This window comes from Acipenser ruthenus, chromosome 16 (assembly GCF_902713425.1).
Source record: "Acipenser ruthenus chromosome 16, fAciRut3.2 maternal haplotype, whole genome shotgun sequence".
Classification (NCBI taxonomy): Eukaryota; Metazoa; Chordata; class Actinopteri; order Acipenseriformes; family Acipenseridae; genus Acipenser; species Acipenser ruthenus.
Window position 1 is genome coordinate 23,634,358 of NC_081204.1, and position 26,787 is coordinate 23,661,144.

At 38.2% G+C, this 26,787-nt stretch overlaps 1 protein-coding gene across 6 annotated transcripts in view; it reads left to right on the plus strand.

The window, feature by feature from the left end:
• The window catches only part of LOC117412307 (diacylglycerol kinase delta-like), a 100,948-nt gene that overhangs the window by 44,734 nt on the left and 29,427 nt on the right, over positions 1-26,787 (plus strand). For 5 of the 6 annotated variants that reach the window (XM_058989095.1, XM_058989097.1, XM_058989100.1 and 2 more), the window contains exons 3-4: positions 24,126-24,236; positions 25,563-25,643. In XM_058989095.1, the coding sequence (XP_058845078.1) occupies positions 24,126-24,236; positions 25,563-25,643 (192 nt within the window). Of the gene's footprint in view, positions 1-11,164; positions 11,396-24,125; positions 24,237-25,562; positions 25,644-26,787 lie in introns of those variants that run through there. The other variant, XM_058989098.1, reaches the window with a different exon arrangement.

A 26,787-nucleotide genomic window follows, 5' to 3' on the forward strand; every position in this document is an offset into this window, starting at 1 on the left:
AATTGTCATTATCCCCTTATTCTAATTTCCTTATTTTTACCACAACAAATCCAAAACGGTAGGAAATACTATTCTACTTGTTTATTATCATTATTTGTACATCTTAAGATGAAGATAAGTTTTGTTTTTTCAGTTCATCCATAAATGCGACACAGCGACTCTTGTACGTTACATGCGCGAACGAGATTTCAGAGTTTAGTTTATTTTAAACTCAGTAGAATATAGGCAATTAAAAACAATCCCATGGGTTAGTGATGAAAGCCAATGCCTGGCTTCAGCACAGGGAGCTGTGTCCTCGCAGGCTGCAATCGCTAGACTGTTGGTTGACAAAAAAAACATAACAAAAAACATCATTTTCTGAATAAATAAATAGTTATTATTAAGTTAAACTGTGTTGTTTCTTTCTGTGGCCAATAATTAGCTTTATATATAAAATTACACAACATCGTACACTTTGGCCTTGACTTAAGTTTAGTGACCTTGGTGCTCTCTACAAATTTATTGAACTGAAGGCCATTTTGGCCTTGCCCTTTTTGTTGCCAATTTAGAGCCCTGTAATAACTAGAACAAAATACATATATTTGATTGCAATCAAATACACGTTTAAAATCATTTGTCTTTTACATAGTAAAATGTAAGACCTACGAATTCATGGCAATACATATTAGCATAGATGTATTGGACTTATTTTGGTAGCTCTATGTCAAGTTTTTTTTTAAAGTATTTTAGCTTTTTGCATCTCATTGATATGCATAACTGATGCATAGTCTCAGCTCCTAGAAGAGATAGAAAATTTGTTATTTGTATCTGTTTGCGAAAGTCCTCTACATTCCACATAGGAAGAGGATTACAGTCTCTTCTGAAGTGTAAATGATTCACAATTGCAAAAATCAAAGCAGATTCCTAACTGGATGAGTTCAATTCTAGTGACGTTTTCATGCACCAATCTGGGAGCTGCCTCTTTGGCAACCTGGGTCTTGCATTCCCATGTTGTTTGCACACAAAGCACACACACACACGCTTACAAAACATCATCTGGCTATTTTAGCACATAACCCACCCCTTGGTGGCTTCCTCCTCATTGGACTTTCCTGAGCGATTGCCGTGGAGACCGTGTCCCAATCAGCATGCAGGTCACGGATTTGTGAATGAAGGACTCTCCAGCTCAGCATGCCTCTATCCACCACTGAGTAGTTCACAGATATGGGCAAAGGGGATTATTTTGCAATCCGTTTTCTGATTTTCTGATCTCTCGGGATCACACAAGATTGTGTTTAAATAGCTAGCAAGGTCATTGAAGAGTGTAGCAGCTACAAACAGTGGAACACATGTGTGATTGAAGAAAACAAGACCATGTATCGGGAACATGCATGTACAGTCTGTTGGAATGTATAGAAACATGAAAAGGTTGTGTTGATAAAGGGCACATTCCAGCCTCCAGTGACATTTTAAAGTAGAGCTAAACAAAATAAAATCTTACCTGATATATTATTGCCATCGCTTCCTCAATCTCACATTTTCCAATACGGAAAGATGCACACGGTAGAGTATATATGTATTTGATTGATTTTTTTTTTTTTCATTCAATTTAGTGGACATAAAATAGCCAACCTCCTTTACACATACAGTATATGAGGGCTGCATTTCGTCATGAAGACAGTGAGTCATGGGGTAAGCAATGACTAAGCACTGACAGAGCACGGAGAAGTTGTTTATGGGAGTCCTTGTAAAGGGCAATTTAATTGAGAATGTATATTTCTCAAGTAAAATCTCCAGTTTCTCACATGTATTTACAGTAGCATTGAAATACACCCAACTGTCACCCTGCTCTTCTAATGTCAGTCCACCATTTTAAGGTCCAGTCTCCACCATGCACATACATTCAGGATACTGCATAGGTCTAAAATGTGCAGTTTTGAAAGAAACACATGTTTTAGCAATGATATCTGGTACTACACAAGGATGAATAAATCTGTTTGCAAGCCATGCTTTTAGACTGTCTTGCACTTCCTGGGTCATTTCACCTGGAAGTAAGTAAAAGTAAAACAGTAACAGACTTCCTAGAAAGCAAACTGAAGACTTTCTTTAACTTGATGTAGTAAAATGAAAGTACATGTTTGCTAAGCCATGTGTTTCTTTCAAAGCTGCACTTTTGACATATACTGTATGCAGCTAATGGAAGTGCAAATTGGGTAAGATTGATGGAATTATTTTGTTTGCTACAATTTCATTTAATGTATCCACAAATGTCTTTTTTTAAAAGCCTTCCTTGATATTCAGTCTTGTTTGAGATACCACTGCTCTGCTCTGTACATCTCTGGATCACCAAGGGTTAAACGTACAGAACAATATTGCACAAGGCTGCAGAATCGTGGCACAGGCACAATGCACCTTGTCGTGACCACTCATGGCTGAAGCAGCAAGCCTGAGCACTGTAAGAAAAGGAATGATTATGAATAGGTTTGATTCTGTCTTTCATATAAACACTGTAAAAGAAATGAATGCAGCGAGCAATTCTGAACATTATTAACAGGCAACGAATGACATATTATCGGCTATACTAGGGCCTTTATGAGATCAGTTATTCCACAGATTTCCAGAGAAAAAGGCATGGAAACAGAGCTTTCTTTAACCCAGTGAGGAACCACATATCAACCGTTCAACTTAAAAGACATGTTTGTACAATGTGTGTTTCTTTCAAAACTGCATATTTGAGTAGCTAAATCAGGTTGTTTGTTACAATTGCTTTAAGTGAAAGCAATCAGCATATTGAGCATACAGTACTCAGCATGCCCAATATGGGTATTATATTGTTTCTATATGCAGCCTGTGCTTTATTAATAGAATATATATATATATATATATATATATATATATATATATATATATATATATATATATATATATATATATATATATATGTATATTCTATTAATAAAACACACAGCTTTTAGAAGGGATGTGGTTTTCCGATGAACTCTACCTACGCATTTCAGAGCAGCTTTTTTTTTTTTTTGATCTGCTTGTCCTCAAAGCCCAAGTTGTTTATCAACAGCTCTTATCGGCAAGGCTGCAGAAGGTGCTAGAGCATTGACTGTAATGTCGTAAAGACCATACTGCTTTGTTCATGCATTTGTTTCTGTGAAACTCCAACACACCCTCAGCAACCCATTTTGAATGGTAAAGCACTGGCACTGTAATGGCAATGCAAGGTGCTGTAGTGTGCTGCACTGGTACCTGCTACTGGGATACAATAAGGAACTGTGGTAACATTCTCATAGCTGCATTTATATACAGCATTATGAACCAATGCACTGGTAATCAATGGCAGTTAATACCATACCAGTGCAACTGAATCACCGTGCAATAGTTGTGTCAAATCCGTTGGGGTGCAATTTGTGGTAATGCTGTGGTCTTTAATCTGGTACCTGTCTAATTATTTTAGCCCCGATTTTCCCCCAAATTTAGAGTTTACAATTACGTTTCCAGCCACAGCAATTCCCCACAACAGCTCAGGAGAACTGAAGGTCAGTGGTCATCCTCCGATCCCATGACCAAGCCAACTGCCTCTTTACACCCAGGAGGACAATAGTCTGTATCCGTATTCTGTATCTGTAGCTGTGCAAGATCTGCAATCTTCACTGGGGATTCCACAGGGACTGAGTAACTTCACCTTGCTACAGTGACCCCTACTGGCCAGCTGCCTGCAGTGCTATTCTACAGGTTTGAGAGCTTGCTGACAGTGGAGCTCCTGGGTGTAAAAAGGCCATAGGCTTGGCAGTGGGATCGTAGGACACCCGCTGACTGTCATTTCATTGTGGAAAGAAACTGGAGTTATTTGGGGGTGAAATAGTTGGGCACTATAAAAATGAACAAAAACAACTTGAAGACAGACATGTGTGGCTGCTCATGCTAACTCTGCATATGATTTAGTGTGTTATGGCAGGTGTTTTTATACAGCCTCTGTAAATCACCACAATATTCACCTTTCTTCAACCAATGCTTAACTGAATACTTTAATGCCATCTTGCTCCCTATAGGGATGTTGTAACATTCAATGTTGCCATAGCAACCCATAATGACGTTTGACAAACCACACATCAGACAGCCGGTAAAACTAGGAACATCCCTTCAGACAGCCATCAAGGATGTCTCTGGATTGCCGTTAGCTCCAGTGCAGTAAACAGCTGTTATTTTGGAGGCTTTTATTTTGGTGAAGTGCTAAAGGTAGCAGAGGTTTCAACCATCTCCTTTCAAGACAGAGACATCTGCAATCTAAGCAGTTTACTCTAGTCTTCTTTAAAAAGATGATCAATTAATGCAAATACAATTGAATTAATACAGTCAGCTCTCATTAATACAGATCTCATGTCTTACTTTGATGTCCATTACAGCAGGCAATATACCACGGTATAGTGAAAACATAGCAAACAGACAAGCAATGTGAAGCTCAGATACAGCTGTGGAATGACAGAGGAGAGCTGAGGAATCACCGTGCAAACTGACAGTGGCATGGTTAAGTAGCTACTGATTGAGGCAGAGACTTATCCCCAGGGTTACAGTTTAATTGCAGTTTTCAATTAAGAAATTATATGATATACAACCAGACATTGGGGCAAACATGTCACCTTTTTTACATTGAAAAAAATACCTGTTTTAAAAATAACATCCACTTCCTAATTCATGTAGGCAGACACTTGTCTAGATTAAAAAGCCTCTAACAATAGTCCTACAACTACTGTACTACTAATAATAATAATAATATTTCATCATTATTACAAATACAAATGCTATGGTGCTTTTATAACCCCTTCATTTAGGAACAGTTAAAACATTTTGTGTGAAGAAGTTGCCCTGCCGTAACTTGGAAAAACAGTTCTGGCATTTGAAAATAGATACATAGATAGTTGTGCTGAAGGGAAACGGGAATATCAGCGACTGATGAAAAGAAGGGATAGACAATTTTTGTTAACGAACAGGAATATAACGTATATATGAAAATAAGAAAATGATAGTCATAATAATATTCATAAAACATTAGCATCTCAGATAGTTTAAAAGCCCTGCATAGCCCCTTATAAAAGGCTACCACAGTAAAAGCATAACCAAGTGCAGTAAAGTGTAGTGAAAAAAGTATAACCATGGTAAAAGCGTGGGAAAACTGCAAAAATACAGTTGTAAAATGTTATAAGGAGCTGCAGATCTATATCCACGGCGCAGTGAATTGGTTTCTCAAGCCATTAAACTGAATGGAAAGGCAAGGGCTGGGCAGAACCGCAAGCTCTCCAGTCGAGAGACTTTTTGAAGTGTATACCAAAACTCTGAATCAATTCAGTCCTCAGCATTTGAGTTTTAGTTGAAGCAAGTGATGCGAGGGTGGACCTGGCACATAACCTTCCAGTCACATCTTCAGCAATGTATGAGTGGTGTGTATCAGAGCTCTGTGACCCTGTATGTGTCTGGATATTCAGATCAGCGCAGCACCCCCGCAAATAGCAGGCACTAGTCTGAATTCCCACGTTTGTGTATCAGCTGTGCAGTTTTATCATTGTGGTGAGTGTTGCACCTTAAATAACATCATTGTCTGAAGTAGGGTTACAGTGCATTACCTCTGATTGCACGACGAACTTACTGTGGTTCACCATGCTTATGCTTCTGTCCTATCATCCATAACTATTAAACAGTCAATAGGGTTACATTTATTAAGTTTCTTTTGTGCTTCTATCTTAGTACTATATACCACACGACAGATGGACCCTCAATTAATAACTAACTAGTGTGCTTTTCATTCTCTTATAGAAAATGACCATAGTAAAAGCATAGAAAGTGTTGTAAAATATAGCATGCTAATGCATTTGTAAGCGTTATAAAGCCCAGAGAGGTATGATAAAGCATTAAACCGTGTTTAATGCATCATAAACTGAAAGCTCTGAAGAGCCATGTACATTTACTGCTGTAAGGGTTATAATGGAAAGGTACACTTTTTATTTGATGTTATTATTGATTCAAAACATAAGTAAGAATCATGTAATCAATTAAATATAATATAAACCCATATTTCACCTATTGAGATGTTTACATGCTGCACCAATGATATAAAACATTTTCCAATGAGAATCTTGTTTTTTTGTTCTCTGAGAGTTGGTTTAATGCAGACCGGCATGGTCTGCATTAAGGGGGGTTAGATTCTTCTTGGCATGTGGTATGTTCTTTAAAGAGCTACAAAAAAAAGGCTCTCCGCTAAGACAATTCATTTGACATATTACACAGTATGTTTTTTGATATATTTTTATATACTGCACATACAGAATATGTATACAAAACCAGTTTTACTCGCTAATATTGATTCAGTCTGAATGTGGTGCTTATATTTAAGAATTGCCATTTTTATTATCCTGTTGAAAGGCTTGCTGAAGATATTTTTGTGAAATATGAATAGACAATTTTGTAATTATAGTGCAACACATTGTGTAAAGTATATTTATGCAATGAGCCATTTTGGTTTCAAATAAAAAGCTCAACGGTGTCTTTCTCCAGATAGACTTTTATGTTTCACTGTGTTTCAAAGGACCAGACAGCATGGGGCAGTAAAGGATTCTGGCAGGAGGGCTGGATAATACAAATGACTGCACCACTGGCAGTGTCATCTCAGTGCTGCTGTCGCCCCCTTGTGGACACAGAGTACTACTACCTCTAACCTGTTTTAATTTATATACAGAAAATCAGTGTCACCTAAAATAATGGCAGTAAAGTGCTATGAATTCCAATGCTTTAGCTGCTATTTCTATGGTGTCCGACTTGAATTGTTTATGAATTTGTGGCCATTTTTTCTTAAATTCTCTACAGGACTAGACAAATCATAACAAAATAATAACAGAATTTGAGACATTAATCCATGCACAATTGTTCATGGACTCACCAGTTTTAATAAACTCATATTATTTCTTACGTGCCACCTGTGCAATTCAAAGCAGATCCCAGTGCAGCTACATAACAAAGAGTTTTGACAACCAAATGTATACGTTTCTGGGATTCCCTGTCGAAGCCTGATTTCAGCCACTGTGATCTGAAATACCGGGCTACACAATCCCTTTATATAGCCTGCAGTTAATAAGCTGATGCCAGTTTATACTGGCAACACTTGCCAGCTTTTTTTCTGACAATTATTTGCCTGCAACCTTTCTATTGTACAGCTTTTGAAAGCAATATTGCTGGCAGTATTGCCAGCAGTTAAATGTAAATTGTACCGGGAGAGAGAAAGAGGATCCAAACCAGGTGTGTTCAGACCCAGAGATTGCTATTAACCTTCAAGATCATTAGAATGTCATTCCGGAATGATGCAGAGGATTACATCACTGCTGCTTCAGGCTGGATACGAGATGTTCCATTGTTCCGCGTGAGAATGCAAGACTGCCTCTGCAAACGATTATATATGAATGGAGTGGCATTTCCGTAAAGACGTTGCCAGCTGTTTTATTTGAGCTCATTTAAATAACAGCTCCTGCTTTGCCCTTGATTTGCATGACGATGTAACAGAAGTGGGCGTTGCTGGGAAATTTTAAGGCATGGCAACGCAGAAAGGTGCTGTATGGGGTAAATCGTTCTTTGTGTCAAAAACCGATTGATGGATACACCTTTTGGGAGTTTCTTGCATTACTTAAGCCTGCAATGCAGTTTATATAGGGTGATAATGATAGTAGCCAATGTGTATTTGTGGTAATAGTAAGGTTACCAAGGCAACCCCAGTCAGTATATGATGCTGTATAACCTACTGCTTTTTTGTTTCCCAGTGTCAGTTCAAAAGGACTGCTGGAGTATTCCTGGCAACAAAGTAGCCAGAGATTTGATATGCAGCACACACTGTTGTGTAATTGGACCCGGCTAAAAGAATCCTATAATCCTAGATCAGTTCCACTCGTGATTAGGCAAGGCAGCAGATCTCATAGACTTTACTAAAGGGCTGATAGTAGTTTGATATTGGAATGAGATGAGATTGAGTATCGACTGGCTTCATGGTACCGTTGGAAACGTGGCTCTGGAATTAAAATCCAGTTTCCCGCCTCTTCATTAATACAACACTTGCCCAGGGGTTAAACAGCCATATTTGAACACCCTGGAGTGTGTGACTGTGTTTATAAAATGGCACCACCACTCTACCCCACTCTTCATTAAACTACTGCTTGCCATTTCTCATTCTGTACTTTTCAATATGCTGTTGATACACTTCATGGACCTCCGTTTTTTTCTTCATACTGAAATGCTCTAATTTTGCGTTTACAGCCGTGACAGGAGATATGTGTTGGTTTTTTTATTGTCTAGTGCATACTGATATATTCATGACAAGAGATTTGCTGTGTTGCCACGCCTCACCCTGTTTGCATCAATTCCAGGTATACCCTCCAGCACTTTCCAGATTCCCTTAATAATGTAGTCTTTAAAACGGGCACTAACTTCCCTGTTACAGGTTCCACAGGCTTTAGAATAGCAGAATCAGTGAACATTCACCTTTCTATATTTTTAGAACATCCGCAAAAAACCATAGTGATTTAACAGCTGCCACCTGATCGTGTCTGGCAGCCTCCGAGGATCTTGAGTTTTGATTGATATTGATAGCATGCCACACTAAATCATAGCCAGCTTCTGTTTTATTACTTGGTCTCTACCCAGTCACCTGGAACATTGGGTGTCTTCTGGACTCTAATGTTAATGAGATATGAAACCAGAGATAGGCTGCAGATGTAATAGATTAATAGGTTCGGATTATTAGCTCAGGGTACAGTTCTTACCTCTAAGCCTCATTGAAAATACACTATTGATCTCTCTCCATGGCACTGACAACTTTGAGTTCTGCAGAACGGTATCTATTGAGTGTCACAGGGCTTATCCTGCAGGGAGTGAGAAGGGTTAATGCACAGAGCAGCTAACTTTATTCAGCATTCTTTACAAGAAGGATTCTTCTTTGAGTCAACCTAGGTCTAGACAGTTCACTGGTCCCATGGTTCAGGACTGGAAACATTATCATAGCTGAGTATACAAACTTTGTCAATAATATCCCCCGCTGGAGATGAAACGCTCTGCAAAGGGGATATAGTGGAGACACTGGTACACCCGTATGTCACACATGGTGGTCGTATGTACAGCACTTACATTTGGGCATATATCTGGATAATCACTTAACAAATTGTCATGACACTTAGCAATTCTTATTGTATTAGGTACATGTTGATAAATGGCATGGTCATGAACCAGTGATAAGCACTTACGAATCCACTACGTCTGCAATGACGAGGGCTGTTCAGAGCTGGTATCTGTGCTGGTTTTTAGACATTTTTATTCAGCAATGAACTGATTTATGGATCATAAATCAAATAAAATGATATTATTTATTTATTTCTTAGCAGACGCCCTTATCCAGGGCGACTTACAATTGTTACAAGATATCACATTATACATTATTTCACATTATACAGATATCACATTATTTTACATACAATTACCCATTTATACAGTTGGGTTTTTACTGGAGCAATCTAGGTAAAGTACCTTGCTCAAGGGTAAAAAAGCAGTGTCCCCCACTGGGGATTGAACCCACAACCCTCTGGTCAAGAGTCCAGAGCCCTAACCACTACTCCACACCGCTTCCCTATGGCTACAAAGACGCTTGAGGAATAAAGAAAAATGATTACACAGGCATGTTATGGCATGTGTTCATCCAGCAAGCAAAAAACTCTCTTGAACAACTTTACAGTTCTTAAAACACTTCAAAACCTTGGTCAGAGACCCAAAGTGCTCAAAGCCCAGTGATAGAGTGCTCTTTCGCTATTGCATTTTCAACGTGTTCATAGCACTGCTTTCTTTGACCTTGTTTTCCAAGTAGGCCAAGTCTCTTGATGGCAATACAATCAGCTGCTGGCAGTGGATATGTAATCATCCTGCAGTGTGCATGTGTCCCTGCAAATCACAATGGCAGAGCTATCTTCCAATAATAGACACTTTTACAGTAGCGGAGTAGTGCACCAGTCCCACCTAAACGCTTAGAAGCATTCCTCTGGACCCCTCAGACCAGATCTAACCCAACCAGTTCTGTAGTCAGTTTTTTAGAAATTGTACTATTATAGACAATAAACAATGCAGTGTTTGGTTAGAGGATGTTTTGGACAGCACAGCCTGAATCATCATTCTGTAATGCTGCTTAGTAATGTATAAAAGCATCTTTTAAGTGTTAATGTTGTCTGACCCTGTAAAAGTTGGTCACTTCGACCACGAGCTTGAAAATCCTGGAACAAACCCTGGTTCAAGTTGGATAGCAGTTCAAAGTTTTGATTGGTTGTTCGTGGCCGTCATCTTTGCCAGGATTCTGCTCTGGTTAGCATAGTTTTTATACCATGAAATACACAACTTTCCAATGGATATATGGTTGTAATACAGTATATATTTGATCATTCAAGTTTCGTGTGACATATTTTAGCACAGGTTATTGAGTAAATTCACACTTTAGGAATTGACTTCTGTTTTCATTTGATTGATTCCACAGAGTCTTAAAGATGCTTAATTCTGTAATTCCTTTTAATCTAGGCTTAATACCTACTTTTTTTACATCACTCTGTGTTGCCTACAGAAGAACTATAGAACGTTTGTATTGTATTATTCTAGGAATCAATTTCTCTGGCTGTAGCATTTCTTACATTCAAGTTTGTGATAATAACACAGTAACAAAGATGTTGTCTTGGGAACAGGTATCCTGCATTTGATCACCCTTTGCATTGACATTGGCAGTTTGTTATTTAAATCATTTGGGATATGCTTTGAGTCATATCCAGAGTATAAAAGATGGTTTAGACTCCAGTGTATGCATTGTGAAAAAATGGAGTTGTCCTATTTAAGCATATCTTCTTCTTGCGCTCTTCTAAAAATAGCCCAGTATCTATTTTTATCAAGTCCCTAAAGGTATGCAAAGTGTCCCATTACTTCAGCCTTCTGTCTCTCCTTGCAATTGCTTTTGTGCTTCCTCTAGTTTTCTGGCTCAGCGGGTTACCCAAGTCCACCCCCTGTTCTATTTATAACTGCAGCCCCGCCCTCAAAGCTTATCTGGCTCATTTCCTTTACCTGTATCTTTTGAAAGAATGGAAGAGGAGGGAGTTTATTTGCATTGGTAGTCCTATTGGCAGACTAGCTATCACGGTGTCTATTGCACACCTGTGGGCTTAGTATGAGATATTACGCGAAAGCCTCACATCAGTAATGTAGTGTCATGCCTTTAAACTACACACCAAACAACTGCAGAGTTTCTCAATTAAACATTACACAAGGATCTCGAGACGGATCCGGGATGAGGCTAAGAAGACACGACAGTTTGGAGTTTCTGGAGGCCTACACCAGTGTGCCTGAGAAAGAGGTTTGGAAATGAGTTTTGTTTCTTTAGCTGGGGTAAGGACTGCTGATGTTTCTTTGATAACAAAAGATGGGCTGGGATGGACAGGGTTCTTTCAGCTTGCTCCACGCTGTCATGTAGTAAAATATTTTCTTTTGTCGAATATGTTTTACAGTAAGAGGCAGTTGATATGACCCAAAGTTGAAATAAGGCTTTTGATAGTTTTGCTGTTGATTTGGTTTGTTTTATAACCTACTCTAAATGATATAGCATTTGTGTATAATGTATTGTTCTTTAATTCTGTCCATATAATACAATTTATTACCTAACTATGAAAATACTGTAAGGTTTAGGGATAGGGTTAGGGTACGGGTCAGAGTTAGGGTTAGGGTCAAGGTCAGGTTTGATGAAGGGGTTTCTTATGGAAATGTGTAGTCCCACAAGAGTGGCTACGGCTACTTCACATTTGATGGGTTAAGGTTTTTTCTGCATTGAAAGGTAACTAACACAGTATACGCCTGTATGTTTTCATTTGAGTTTTTAAGCCTTTTTTATTATTATTATTAGGTACTTGCACATTCTGTGTCAGTGAAATATGTGGATCAATGGAACTGGCTACAAGCATCCCATGAGCTTCCCCTCACAGCTCTGCAAGCTCAGCCCAATCCTGACCTGTCTGTGCTGGCATCACCTGATGCCCACTTGGCCACCAGGTTGAACCCAGGCCACCAGGTTGAACCCAGGCCACCAGGAGTGAGAAACATGAGAAACTTTAGCATAGGCATTTACACTGTGCTATAATAAAAGAAATACCTGACCAAATAGTCTTATAAATGCACCATTCCAGCACTCTATCAACATATCAACACACAGAATGAGAAACGCTTGAAAATACGTCAGTTGTTTCCCAGTTGATTTACGAGACCTGGGCAAGCTAAATGAGGCATGGAAGAGTATAGACAGGTCTGGACTTGAATGCAGCTGCGATACGCTCATCATTGTCAATTGCACTGTGAACAATGTGGGCTAGAATTCAGAAATAAGACACATTCATGCCTGCTTTTTCTGTGTCTCAGTGCAAATGCATCTTTAAGTATGCTTACTCTGTAACCTAGCCAGCATTGAAACAGAAATATCCTGCTTCTGAGGTAAAAAAAAACCCAAAAAACTAAGGTTTGCTAACATGCCTCAGTATAAGTCCCTCCTGTGGGAGCCGCTTTGCAGTCTTCTGTTCCAGTTGAAATGGTCACTTAAAACAACACTGAGAACAGCTTTCACTTATATAGTACAGCAATTGTGTTGAAGCATCCTAGAGCGTGTACAATTAAAACAAGCTCAGGGCTGGGTAAAAGCAAACTAAACAAGAGCAGCTTCAAACAAGTACAGTGGGGCTGAAATATTGACTGTGGTGGAAGTCCTCACAATGGTTCCCCAGCATGTGTTGTTTTGTACTTATTTATAGTGTGTTACAAGTCTGACCTGAGCCGCCTTGCAGTCAATTGGATTTAAAGATTCGTATCAGTTGGGCCACCTGTTTACACTTGCGATGGGATCTAAGCCGCCTTAGGACCTGTATGCATAATCCCGAACTAAAGTGTGTGACCTCAGACATCATATCTCCATGGCTACCTCACTACAAACAGGAAGAACAGTAAAGAGATTGTGCACTGCGAGCTTACAAACGATTAAAACAGCCCTTGTTCGTTTTATGGTTTAGAATCCCAAAAAGAACAAACTATTCAAAAGGGCATCGTTTTAGTATAAAATTGAACAGGAGAGAGTGAAACCTGCTGATATCTGCTGAGCAAAAGGACCGTTTGTTTTTATTTAACAGTCTGGGCTATGCAAACACATTATATTCAATTGAGGGGTGCCCCTGTAATGAACAAAACCCTTTTCTAGCTGGTTGACACGTAGCTGTCTAGAATGCTAAAGACCAATTCAATCAATGTTTAGCTGGAAAAAACATGTCTTGGAAATACAGTTTCTGCCAAAAAATTTTGCATCACCCTATAGAATTAACTAATTTAGCTTCATTCATAAAGTCAAATGAAACCTGCTGAATAATGTCATGTTAACATATTGAATTACATACTGCTTCGTATTTTCCATATACTTAACATAAATTGAAAAATGTGACATTTCGAAATCTAACATGAAACACTGTACTACTATTATAGCTTCCGGTAGACTTTTGCGATATCATTTGGTAGTTAATTTGATTACATGACATTAAATAAAAGATCTAAATTATGTTCATATATTTTGTTTATTTTTATTCTGTCTCAATCCAAAAATTATAGGTGATGCAAAACCTTTGGCCGTAGTTGTATAATTGAGACTTAATGACACAGTGGCCATTACCCACCAGAAAACTGACCCCAGCAACATTTAGGTGTCCATAGCTGAAGATAAGTTATCTACAGGTAGAGAACACCGTGGAGGGTATTAATGCTATTATAAACATAATACATATGTTTGTGTTATGTTTTGAGCCAGATCTCTAATGTGGATCAGTTTCGATTATGATTTGTTATGACAGTATTTGAGAGTTGCATTTCAGAACATTTGCCTCTGAGCTTGCCACCAATAGGCCCCTATGTGAAACTGAGCAGTCAGTGTGTTCATTTAGTTGAGTTACCATCCAGGTTGTCTTTTGTTTGTTAGTTTGTTTGATTATAAATGCTTCTGTTGCCACCTGGGCGTGACTGAACAGTTTAAAGTCCCAGAGATCCTTTCTGGGTAATCATTTGAACCTGTCGCATACAAACAGCTGAAACCTGGTGGGACTGTTTGGTCTCTTGTAAAAGTTTACTGTGGTTAACGTTGTAAAAGTGCAGTAATGTGAATTAGAAGTGCAGTAATGTGAATTAAAGCACAGCATTTACTTTAAAGTGAGTTTAGGACAGAAGGTAGGAAGCACTTGTTAACACAGAGAGTTATAAATGCATGAAATAGCCTACCATGTGAAGTAGTAGGATCTAGAACACTGGGAACATTTTAAAAAAAAGACTAGATTCTGTGCTTTTAAACTCGTTCGCTCCAGTAGGGGAGAATGGTGTGCTGACAAGGGATGAGCCTTGATGGGCTGAATGGCCTTTTCATGTTCTTGAAACTTTCTTATGTTCTTCTTATCACCGGAAGGTTACAAAATGTACTGTAATAGTGCTTTGACTTACAGGCTTTAGTTTTTCTTTTTATATGAAACATTTTAAAAAAATGTCAGTGATATTCATCCCCTGCCACAGTTGTAAATTCAAAATTTGAGCTCTTGTACCAGCAACAAGAGAACAAGTTTTTTTGTTTCTAGACCTAATGTACTGACCTTAATTTACAGTAGCTTCCATATTTGCTTCATGTTTTTATCTCATTGGTGTATCAGGGTTTCATGCCTTACTGTTGGTGTCAGTAGCTGCATGCTGACCTTTGCCTAGCCATGTTTTAACATAATCTCCAGGTTTGAACAATACCAATGGTGGGCCAACTAATCTAATGAACAGGAGCAATGACAGTGTTGTTGTTAAGAGCGCTATTTTTTTGGTGCTTCACTGTTTCAGTTGTTCATTTTCTTACTCATAGACGTCGCATCCTAAAACATGTCGTTAAAGTACACTTTTGTCATTCAATTCACAGAACTGGAAAGCGTTTTTAGTGCACATGTATATAAAGTTAATTTGCAAACTATATAATTCTCGCCTGTCAGACAAAAAGGTACTGAAGCTGGGGTCCGCTGCGATCCGGCACAAATTAACCCCTGTCCATAAACTTATACATGTAAAAAATTTTGTTTGACATACTGACAGATGCTTTCATATGCCTCTCAATAGCTTGTCCTGAAGAATATTCACAAGTTACAACTTAATTGGACAAGCAGTTCCCTAAATATGTGGTACAATGTAGATGTGACAGACAGACAGTTCATTAGACATACAAACTATGCCCCCCGGTGGGAATATGCATTAACCAGACAATCAAAAAGTCAAAGAGAATGCTTGGGTACATAGCCAAATCAGAGGAGGCTCTGACGAGCTTGTAAAATGCACGGGTGTGATCACACTTACAGGTACACTACTGTGTTCAATTCCAGTCACCACATGACCAAAAGGACATGTGCCCCTGGAGACAGCAACCAGTCTAATCCCAGGACCTAAAGTAATAAGCTATGAACTGAATCTTTAGCCTAGAAAGATAACGAGGTCAAAAGATAAAACCCCTTCTAAATAAAAACTCACCCTGTTTTGTTTACTGCCCCTTAGCTGTCAGGGCCTGGAAGTGTACCACTACACACCTTCCTTATTGTACTGTGATACTAAGGTGTTTTTTATAGCAAGGCTGTTGTTTAAGACAATGGAATATAAAGCTGTATTGGGTTCCCCATGCTGTGTTTTACTGCAGTGGTAAGCACCAAGGGGCCTGCTCAATTGCTTGTGGAATCCAGGTAAACCTGACTGAGATTCAGATCTTTTAGTGAAAATGATAACTCCTTCCTTGTGAGATAGAAATCAGTGTCTGTGTTAACATATCTAATGCATTCCTTGCAGATGGTCAATCCAGGAACATGTGGCTTTAAGGAGTATTTTCATAATGATGAACTACTATATACGTTTCGTATTTTCAGATACAATTACATAATGTGTTGTTCCAGTTTTTATTGCTCAAAGATTTGCCAAGACAATTAACGTTGTATTGTGGAGCGCTCGTGTTTATCTGCAGGAATTAGTTAATGCTCTTGTTTATCTACAGGAATTAGTTCATGCAAGGAAGAAAAGGCTGTTTAGTTCTTTGTAATGACGCCTTAAATAGGATATCATCTTTAATAATTTATTAGTGTTCTGCATTAAATGCAGAGATGTGAATAAGGAGCAGAATGTATTAGGGATTATCACTGTAAACACTCAACGATGAGATAGACGCAAAATCGAATCGTATCTTTACTGAACTCAGCCCAGGCCTTCTTCTGGGCCCTCCAGTTAGTATCAGATACAGTTTGTTTAATACATGCTATCACCTTAGTGACTAGCAATAATGTATTATAATAGCCACAACTGTATTCCTCCAAGCCTATTTAATGTAAGCGAAACATACATTAGCAATGCATATAAGAAGAACATAATTACATGTACATATGGGAGGAGGCCATTCGGCCCATCAGGGATTCCTTAAACTTTGACGGTCTTATATTATCCCAAAGATTCTGCATCTTGGTGACCCATTTCATGCCTTCACAACTCTCTGTGTGAAGAAGTGTCTTCTACCCTCTGTCCTTAGTCTGTCTCTTATAATTTCCAACTGTGACCTTAGGTCCTGGCTTCTGTGCTGTGCTTAATGTATTGGCAAGAGTTAACCAACACTGTAGATATATAGACAAAACTCTCATATTACTTACCTTACTTATTTTTTTGCCTCTTTAATACTGTTGAAATTAGTTTTTATTGGTAACAGTACCTGTCTTCTTGACCTGATACGCCCGCCATATTGTGCCCATGTGGCTTTTTGGTTTCCAGATAATAAAGACCAAATGCTTTGAGATATTGGCTTCAAATCAGATTTTGTTCCTTATGAGTTGTAAAGGGTTTGAATTCTACAACAGACAACAATAAAGTGCGAGATAAGGATTCTAATCTAGCTTGTGAATAGCCCCAGACATCTTGTGAGTTGTAATTTATAAAGAACTCTGGACATCAGTGTAACTGCTTCTATTTACTGCTAGCTCCAGTATCACACCAATTTTGCTGTAGTACAAAATGTGCACAAATGTTTTAAAACACCCTTTAATGTTATAAAACTAGTTGACTTCACTGTGACTATATCTTACCGTCGTGGAAAGGCAAATAAAAAACACACCGAATGTTAGGTTACATTGCCAAAAGTGTGGAATACAGAAGTCATGCAAATAGCTGAGGGCAAAAGAAAGGAGGAAACACATTTTTAGTGTTAGAAGTGTGGAATAAACCAGGGGAAGTAGTAACAGTAAATATTATAGGAACAATAACTAAATAATGGTGTTATCCTAGCTGCAGAGCAAAAGCAGCAAGGCCCACAACAGTAACAAAGCCTGGGTCTCAAAGTGTTTTTCAAATAAGGAAAAAATATGTAAATGAAGTCTTGATACCCTGATCCACTTCCCAGCACTTCAAGCTAACAACATAGTTTAAGGTTTTTGTTTTATCTTAAATACGGGGGAAAACCGATCGCTTTTTATTTCCGTTGCCAGCACTTTGCGTCCTTTCTGCCGTGTTGTTTCCGTCGTAGTGCTCAGTGATGCGATTGGGTAGGAATTGGACCCATCTGGTGGATGCTGCCTTACAGCTGAACCACAGAGCTGGTCGGGGGCTCTCCAGTTCTGAAGTATTGGGTGTCAGTAAAGGTATTCAGCCTTGGGCACACAATGGTGCACTGGCAAGGCACGAGCCTTGAGCTGCTGAACAGTCTTGTTCCAAATCTCCACTATATAAAAATTGTTTCACGTGAACGTGAATTCATCGGTACAGACAAGATGATGTTTGAAATAAGTATTTTATTCAGCAAATGCAGGACATTTGGAGACTCCTTGCATTGTTGATATAAGAAGTCACACAGTGTCTTCTGGCTGCTGTCCCTACTGACGTGTAATTAACCTAATAGCTTTTCACTCAATGAGATGCTTATGCGTTAACGTTCTTAAGATAGTAAAACGCAGCAATAAATGCCTCCACATTGCTCTGCTTCCAAAGGGCAAAGCTGTATAGTTGTATTACTATTCGCACTGCCTGTACTTTACTGCACAGAGACACAGGAAAGGTGTGACACAAAACTGCAAGTAATCAGTGTTGTTCTGACGCTAATGGATAAGAAATTGTTTTAGAAAAGCTTGCAGTATAACAAAAGGAGCCGAGTATATTTGTTAAAAGTTTTTAATCTTCTTAAGTATTTTTTCACAGTATTTGAAAAAAAAAAATCGTCTTTTTAAAATATAAAACCAATGCTGCAAAATTGTACTTTTTCTAAAATTGTAATATTTTGGAAGTTTTTAGATATCAGCATGGAACACACTTTTTGTTTCCAACATATGCATTTGTTTAAATTATTTATGAAACTGAATATTGTATGTGATCTATGTTTATGCTTCATTTGTATGCAGATAAAGTGATCATTAAATGAATGTAGTGACATTTGCAAACAAATGTTTCTGTTGCTGCTTGTCAACTTATCAAATATAAAGCCTGTCATGACAAAGGTTCATGCATTGCACATATACAAGTGTTGTATCTTTAACCTCGGGGCATCATGAAAACCTGTTGTATACTAACAAACGCAACAATGTCATTTAGTCACAAATTGAATTCAAATTCCAAATGGGAGGTACTTATAATTAAAATACTGTGTTCAGTTCTGGTTCCTTCACTACAGCATTGCTTGGGAGAGAGTCTAGCGAACAGCAACTACACTAACCCCAGAGATACAGTACAAGGTACGAGTTATGAAGTCACAGAGAGTGCTGAGGGTTTGGAATGGGTTATCAAGCCATGTTGCTGCTGCTACTGAATCACTGGGATGAGTGCAAACCAGACAAGTAGGAACCGGACACGCACTGATGGGTTAAATGGCCTCCTCTCTTTCGTATCTGTTCTTGTGTTATAAGGGAAATACTATATTGAGAATGCTGTCTTCTAACTGAATTTATCATGACTGCAAATTGCACCTCATTAGAATAATAGTAGGCTTTTTAAAAAATGCATTACAGTGTAAGGTTGGGCTGATCGGGGGTCGGTTTGGGGGGTAATCATTTTGGACTAGATTATTGTATACATTATTCATAGTACAAATAGTAACCAATTGTGTAGTATTTAAAGTCTTATTTATTTATTACATCATGTATGTAATGGTAAATAAATCTGCCATTTTAAAAACATAGCACATAAGCTACATATTGTTCATGTTAAGGTAAGCTTTGTAATAGATTTTGAATGCATAGTTGTTCTATATAGGCAGGAATTAAATAAATGACAATGTGCGACATGTCCTGTGTGGAGATGGTGTTGCTCTGCTGAGCTGAAATAACATGGCCAGCGATAATAACGATTCCCCAAGTGTGGCTCTGCTTGATGGCCTGAATGACAAACTGCTGCGCTATCCAAACACTCCAGCACAGTTTGATGCGGCGTTACTGAAATGGTAAGTGAAGCTTAGCAGAAGCAATAGATAGATTCTCAGCAGGGATTTATAAATCTGCTTGCAAAATGTAGGCAAGCTGTCTTCAGGCACATCTCCATTAACCTCCAGAGGAAGCAATGCAGCACAGAAAGAGAGAGGGCGAGATTCTTTAGCACTGAGGTACTTCAGTTGCATTGGAAATTAGAACTCACATTTTCTGTTCTTACTGGTTAACATATTGGAATGTAAAATACCAGGACGCCTGTTTCCTTACCTTTCTATCAGAGCACCCTTAACCAGAAACCACACTTTATTGACTGTCCAATTTGTTTACATTCTCTAAATGTAGTTTTGTCTGCAGATTGACAAGTTTCAACTGAGCTACAGTAAATAAAAAAAACAACAACAAACAATGAACGAACATGACCGTAATAATGCTATCTCAGAAAAGAGTTCAGTAAAAAAGAGAAAAAAAGCTTTGCACAATTTCAGGTCAGTAGTTTAGAAATGTTTACGATACTTGCAAGTGGTTTTCTTTTCAGGTTTTAAAAAAAACATTTTACTGTAACTAACTTGAATATGTTTCAATTGCCGTTATCCCATTATTGGAATTTTCCTTATTTTTACCACAACTAAACCAAAACAGTAGAGAATAGTATTCTACATTGTATTACAGCATTTATTATCATTATTTGTGCATCTTATGATAACTGTACGTTTTTGTTTCAGTTCATCCATAAATGCAACACAGCGACTATGCCTTCGAAGCGAGGCTTTCTGCTATGTAAACATGCAAATGTACCAAAATAACTCATTGAAAGAACTGAGGACCTAGGCTGTGTTTGGTTTGGCTGGTTCTCTGGTGCTTATGACGCTAGCTCACAGGTAGCTTATTCAGTGAGCTGAACATTCAGTTGGAAATAGAGAATGCATTATATTGTATTGGAAGGTTGTTTCCCTTGATAGACAACTAGCTTGGTGGCACACAGCAAGCCCTCATTGGAGGAATCCCTCCAGCCTGCCTTCTGATGCGGAAGGCCACTGGAAACCAGTCAGGGTTTGGTATGCAGTCTGCTTTTTGTTCTGGATACTGTATTTAATGACAATAATAAAAATGCCACACTCAAGCAACAGTGTTCTTAGAATGAGTTGGCTTGGTGAGGTGATCTGTCTTAACTACATGTATGATGTAAATTCTTGGATTTAAGTCAAGACTTAGCTATTATGTGGTCTAGTGTAACATGACGCCTCTTCAGAAGCTGCCACTAAAAGATATCTTTAACCTTTAGCGTTATTTTGACGTCACCTGATGATATTACCTCATATGAGTGACTGCAGGCCGAAGTCCTCAGTTTATCTACAGGCGAGTTGTGTGCTGTACCATGAACAACAGTACAAGCTTCCCTACACTCCAAACATACAACGTCGCTTCATAACCACTCCCTGTTTTCTGACACTAATCAAGCCAATGTAGGTCATGCAATATCAAATAAACAGGGTGCACAGCATGAAACAGCTCTCTCACCTACGTATAATACATGTTATTTGGTTTTCAATTCTTATTTTGTTTGCGTTTTTCTTTATGTTTGTATTTTTAAGAAGTCTGGGTTCAGCACAGTCAATAAAAGATGTGTTTTTAGTCTGTTCTTTAGAAGCTTTAGACTTAGTAAGAGAGTGAGACTATATAGTGTATTTATTGAGCTGTAGAACAAGGACAGAGTTTTAAAGATACGTGATCTGTTGATAAAGTGATGAGAAGTGGTTATTATCTTCTTTTTTTCCAGTTTTTCTATTTATATCACCAGTGTTTTAACAGCATTTTAGTCACATTTGAATTGCTATAATTACATGCTGTACAGTAGCTGCCATTTAAAACAAATCCTTTGCAGCTGTAATTACAGTAATCTATGCTTTACAGTGAGCTTGAATAAATGTGTTTCCCTTTAAGTGATATATTTATTTTAAACATTTCACACGAATAGATAATGACACTGAGGGATATACTGGTGGTGCCTGTATGTCTGTACATTTGTCCAATAGGGATTTGGTCAGAAGCTAAAATCAATGACAAATGATACAGGTGTGTAGAGGGGCTGGCCCTTATAAAAGTTGGCCATGCTATCTGCATGTTATTTTTGCAGTTTTGCCATTCCATTCCCATGGTTATAGTATGCATTTACCATAGATGTTTATTAACATGCTTTACTATACCTCACTATTCTTTACAATGTTTACCTATTATTTACCATGCATTCACTGTGCTTTACACTTTGCTATGCTTTTGCTATGGTACATTTAATGCTGATTAGACATGTTGTACTCCACTCACTGTTTAAATGTGTATAACAGTGGTTTCCATAAAGCTGTCTGTATAAACTCGGATTGTTTAAGTGATGCCTGCGTTGGCATGTCTCACTCACTGTGAACCAGAGAACCAGAAACTCACCCCCTCCAGCATACTGATGCAACGTGAAATCCATGTACCTGCATTGCTCCCGCTAGCCAGGCACATTTCCACTGGCTTTGGTGTGAAGTGTCTCAACAGGCTTCACCTTGCAGGGTATATGTGCGTTCACAAGTTCCACTCTCAGGATAAAAAGATTAAAACAAGCAAACAACAAGCATTGTTATTATATTATTAGATGTACAACCACCTTTCTTCCAGCTCCAACATGGAAGTACCCTGTGTCTTTGTACAGACATCTCTGTAAGTCAGCACACCTGACACATCCACATGACATGCTGTAGCCGACAGTAAGTGAGGTCTTTAGTCTACATTAGATTCCGCAATACAAATTTACATTTACATACGGTTATTCCATCCATCTGGGTTACTAGCGTTTTCCATTGCTTACCCCTATTCTGTTTTTAACCCACTGCCACCCCCCCACCCAATCCTAACACATGAGATATGATATGAGTGTGCACAGATAATCCATTTTATATTACACTTGTATCTTCCCAGCCCACTATTTAAAATAGGGAATGTTTAAGTCTAGTAAGTAAATGTATCCAGTCTTTTTCTATCAGTGACAGTTTGAATCTTGTATATACTATTAAAACATTGATTTAATGTTCAGGATGGCCAGTGGGAAGAATATTTTCCGAGATACATTTCCTTATGCAAACTCCCCACCACCCCCCCCTCCAACTCCCCCCAACGAGTTCTGTTTCTAAACTCTGGTCTTGTGTTTGTATGTTCCTGTCAGCATCTCTGCCGTAGTGTTTGAAGTGTATAGTTATAAAGCAAGCTCAGTTCCTATCTCATAGCAACCCACCGCACACTCATCAGCAGTGTGCACAGTGTTATCAGTTCTGAACAGTAATGACAGCACCCGCTGGGGAGATGGAAATTGAAAGACGGTTCTATAATTAGTAACCTGCTACTCTATATTTAACCAAAACAGGAAGTTATCACTAGCAGTGTGTAGATCTACTATAAATATTATGAAGGACATGCACTCCATTTCACTTTTTTATTCAATAGTACAGCAGTCAAGCCTGTTTGTTTTGGTCACAGTATTTTGTTCCTATTTATTTTACCATACAGTAAAATATAATTGTAATAATTGCTCAAATGAGATATCATCTGTTAGTTAATAGCTGAGACTGCAGTGTCATAGTTTAATTGTATGCAGGGGGGAATAAGAGAAACACCTGCAATATGTTGCACACACTTTAAAGTAATTCCTGGGTCATTTCCCATGGAGGATGAACTTGTCCCCAGCCCACCCCAGATAACCAATCACCTGCTTCCCCTGTTAGTGTAGTACCAGATTTCTGTTTTAAAATGAAAAAGTGCGCATTTCAAACCAATGGAAGTGCAAAATTGAGAAGTCATCAAAGTTATTCGTATCTCAAAATTCCACGTATATAAATAGAAAATGGTGGGTTTGCAACCAAAAAAACTAAATATGTAGGCCGATCACAGGTTAACATTGAGGGATATTTTAGACCTGTATGAGTCTTTATTTTGGAGGCTGTTTGTATTCGCTGTAAACTACTTATTTGTGAATATTCTTTTTTACATGATACATCCAACTCAATGAACAACAGTCCAGTAACACAGTAAGGCTTTGATGATATTAACTTACGACTGAAACCAGAGAAAAAAACAACTGTGGGGAAAGGTTTCTTCAGTGTAATACAGGGATATTGTAATGGTTTCGGTTGATCTTTGTTGTGAGGGTAGCTGTTTACCTAGAGGTTCTGTAAGCTATCATTGTTGACCGCGATTCTCATGGTGTAACATACACTCCAATACAGGCTCTATTGAGGACTAGCCCTGCCCACATTCTGTGTACCAGGATTCAGTACATGTTTGTAGTCATTGCATCCCTTTCTTTGGATATAACAGTGTCCCTGCTCTCCGGTTACAGCTGCCACTGTTCTATATATCCCTTCATTTACCACAGTATTTTTGCACTGTATTTTTGTAGTTTTCCCACGTTTTTCCCATAGTTATACTATGCATTTACCATAGTTTAGCCTGGTTTGCCATGTTATGCTTTAGCATATCTTGCTGTGTTAACAGTATTGTCATTGCAGACTGGACTTTGTTCCAAACCCCGATCGATGTAAGAATTGTGTTTCTAATAGTCCCTCTTTTTTTACCTTTCAGAAAAGTGTGAAGGAAGGCCTGCTCCTGAAGCAAACCAGCTCGTTTCAGCGATGGAAGAGAAGGTACTTCAAACTGCGAGGGAGGACTCTCTATTATGCCAAGGATTCCAAGGTAATGACTTGCATCAGAACACCAAAGAAATATGTTAGAAAGGAAAAAGTTTTAACCCTAACCTTAACCCTAAAATTCCCAACATGGTAAAGCATGTAATCCTAAAGTTTAAACATAAGAAACAATAACATTTACGAACGAGAGAAGACCATTCCTCCTATCCATGTTCATCCGGTTCTTCGTAGCTGATTGATCTCAGAACTTCGTCAAGTTGGGCTGTAGCAGGGTGGAAGCCCTGCAGGGGTAAATAAGTGTAAGGTTGGCAGGGATGGGGTTGAGTCTGTCCCTGCCAGCAATCCCAGGTGTGACCATTCCCCAATTAGGTAATTGAGTGCTAACTGGGGATGGCCACTTGTATATAAGAGAGACAGAATCCTTTGTTAGGTGAAGGGTGTACCTGTGGAAAGATTGTGAGCGATTGTGAGAGATTGTGAGAGATTGTGAGAGATTGTACTAGTATTGTAGCTTTGTAGTGAAGGCTAATGCCCTGCCTACAAGTGTTTTGTCATTTTATTTTGAACCTTCATTTTGGCCCTTGTGCTTTGTTTTTGTTAATTTTCTTTAAATAAATACGCACTTCAGTGCTTTAAATGCAGCTTTCTGTGTTTGAGTCTCTCCTGCCGGTAACCAGCCATGCCAGTGACGTTACCCTTTCACATTTTTCACATAACATGACTAGGCAGCCCATTCCATACCCTTCTGTGTAAAGTATTGGTTTAGGAAATTAAATGGAATCTGTCATGAGCACATTTTTTTCTGAAAGGAAAAAAATCACCAAACACAATCCTAAAGCAAATAAGAAGCAACTGCAGACTATATGCAAGCTCTTAAATTAAATTCCCAAAATTTTTTTTTATTTCTGATTTGGTGCGTTTTACCTATCTGGAAAAAAATATATTTATCCAACGATAATTTACAATAAATAGCCTAGTGTCTTTTGTATTATATTACAAAAAACAAACATGAAAAGTATTAAATACAAACAAAAAAAAAACATGAAGTCTATTTATAGGTGTGACACACAAAATAAAGCCTATGCACAGTGTTTGATTCCAGCGATTCCTTTATCTCAGATTCAAGCTAATCAAACACAAGCAGGATATAAACTGTGTGTGTCTTGAAAGCGAAACAGAATAGCATGAGGAAGAGTCGTTTGTACCGGTGACTCCAGCATAACAAAGTCCATTTTAGAGAACCGCACTGCACAGACAAACCAAGCAGGACTATGAAAAAAGAAGTGCTTGGATCTAGAACTGATACAGTTTAACACCAAGTGTACGGACAGGAATAATTTTAATGATTTTGTCTTCCTATTACTGTTTTCAGTCTTTGATATTCGATGAAGTGGATCTGTCAGATGCCAGTGTTGCAGAGACAAGCACAAAGAACATTAACAACAGTTTCACAGTAAGTAACAACTTGAATACATTGAGAATGAACCGTATATATATATATATATATATATATATATATTTATATATTTATATATGATCTGAGATCATTTTTTCTTAAAATTCATTTATATGTGTTTACGGTTTACTTTCATGTTTTATACAGCAGTGTGCACATTTATCAGAAAACCTCAAGATGTGCCATTTATGTCCTGTATATACCTATCTGCATGAAAACCTCAGGGTGTGATTTTCGGTCAGTAATCAGTGATATAGAAGTAATAGGTGTGAAAATGTTAGACCACTTTGTGCTTAAATTAGATATCTTAAACAACTTCTGAAAAGTCTCATGCATTTTACCATTGTGGCTATGTGTTCTCTTTCTCTTACTGTTTTAAATGAATGTGTGGCCGATTTAAGTCATTAATTGAATTAGACAATCACTAATTTTCCCATTCTGACAATCTTCCAAGATTTCCAGTTCCAGTGGTTCGATTTCATATGCACAGCAAAAGCAAAACTACAGAAGCAATGGGGTGTTTTAATAGATGTGCACACGACTGTATATATTTGGATACAGTCAGTGTGAAGGTATTTTAATAAAGGTATATGATTTGTAATACAGTAACACATTGTTAAATATATGTTGTTTGCATGGAATTCCATATGTGCAATCCCAGTATAGTGTGCTCGGTGTATGTAATAAATATCTCGAAATGGGAACTGCAATGTAACTGCATGTGGTTAATGTGCCTGTATTTTGAAGTGGATTCATAGGCTTAATAAAATATTCACCTGTTGGCCAGTGTCTTTTGTGACAGTGCTACTTTTAATATGTCCTATATTTTACCTGAGAAAGTGTATTCTTTCAAGCTCACAAAGTAGAAACCTCAAACTCACCTCAGATTAAAAACCAGGAACAATCCAATTAAGTTCTTCTTTTTTATTTGTAGACTTGCCTGCTTCACACTAAAAAGAAGCCTTTGGTATAAACCCTAGAGCTGTTCTTTTTCAGTTTAGCAAAAGATAGTTATGTAAGCAGGCTCTTTTGGAGAAGGGTTGATGAGAAGGGCTGTGTGTTTGAAACAGAGATTACCTCCTTGTAACTCTCTCTCTCTCTCTCTCTCTCTCTCTCTCTGTCTTCCCCCTTTCTCTCTCTC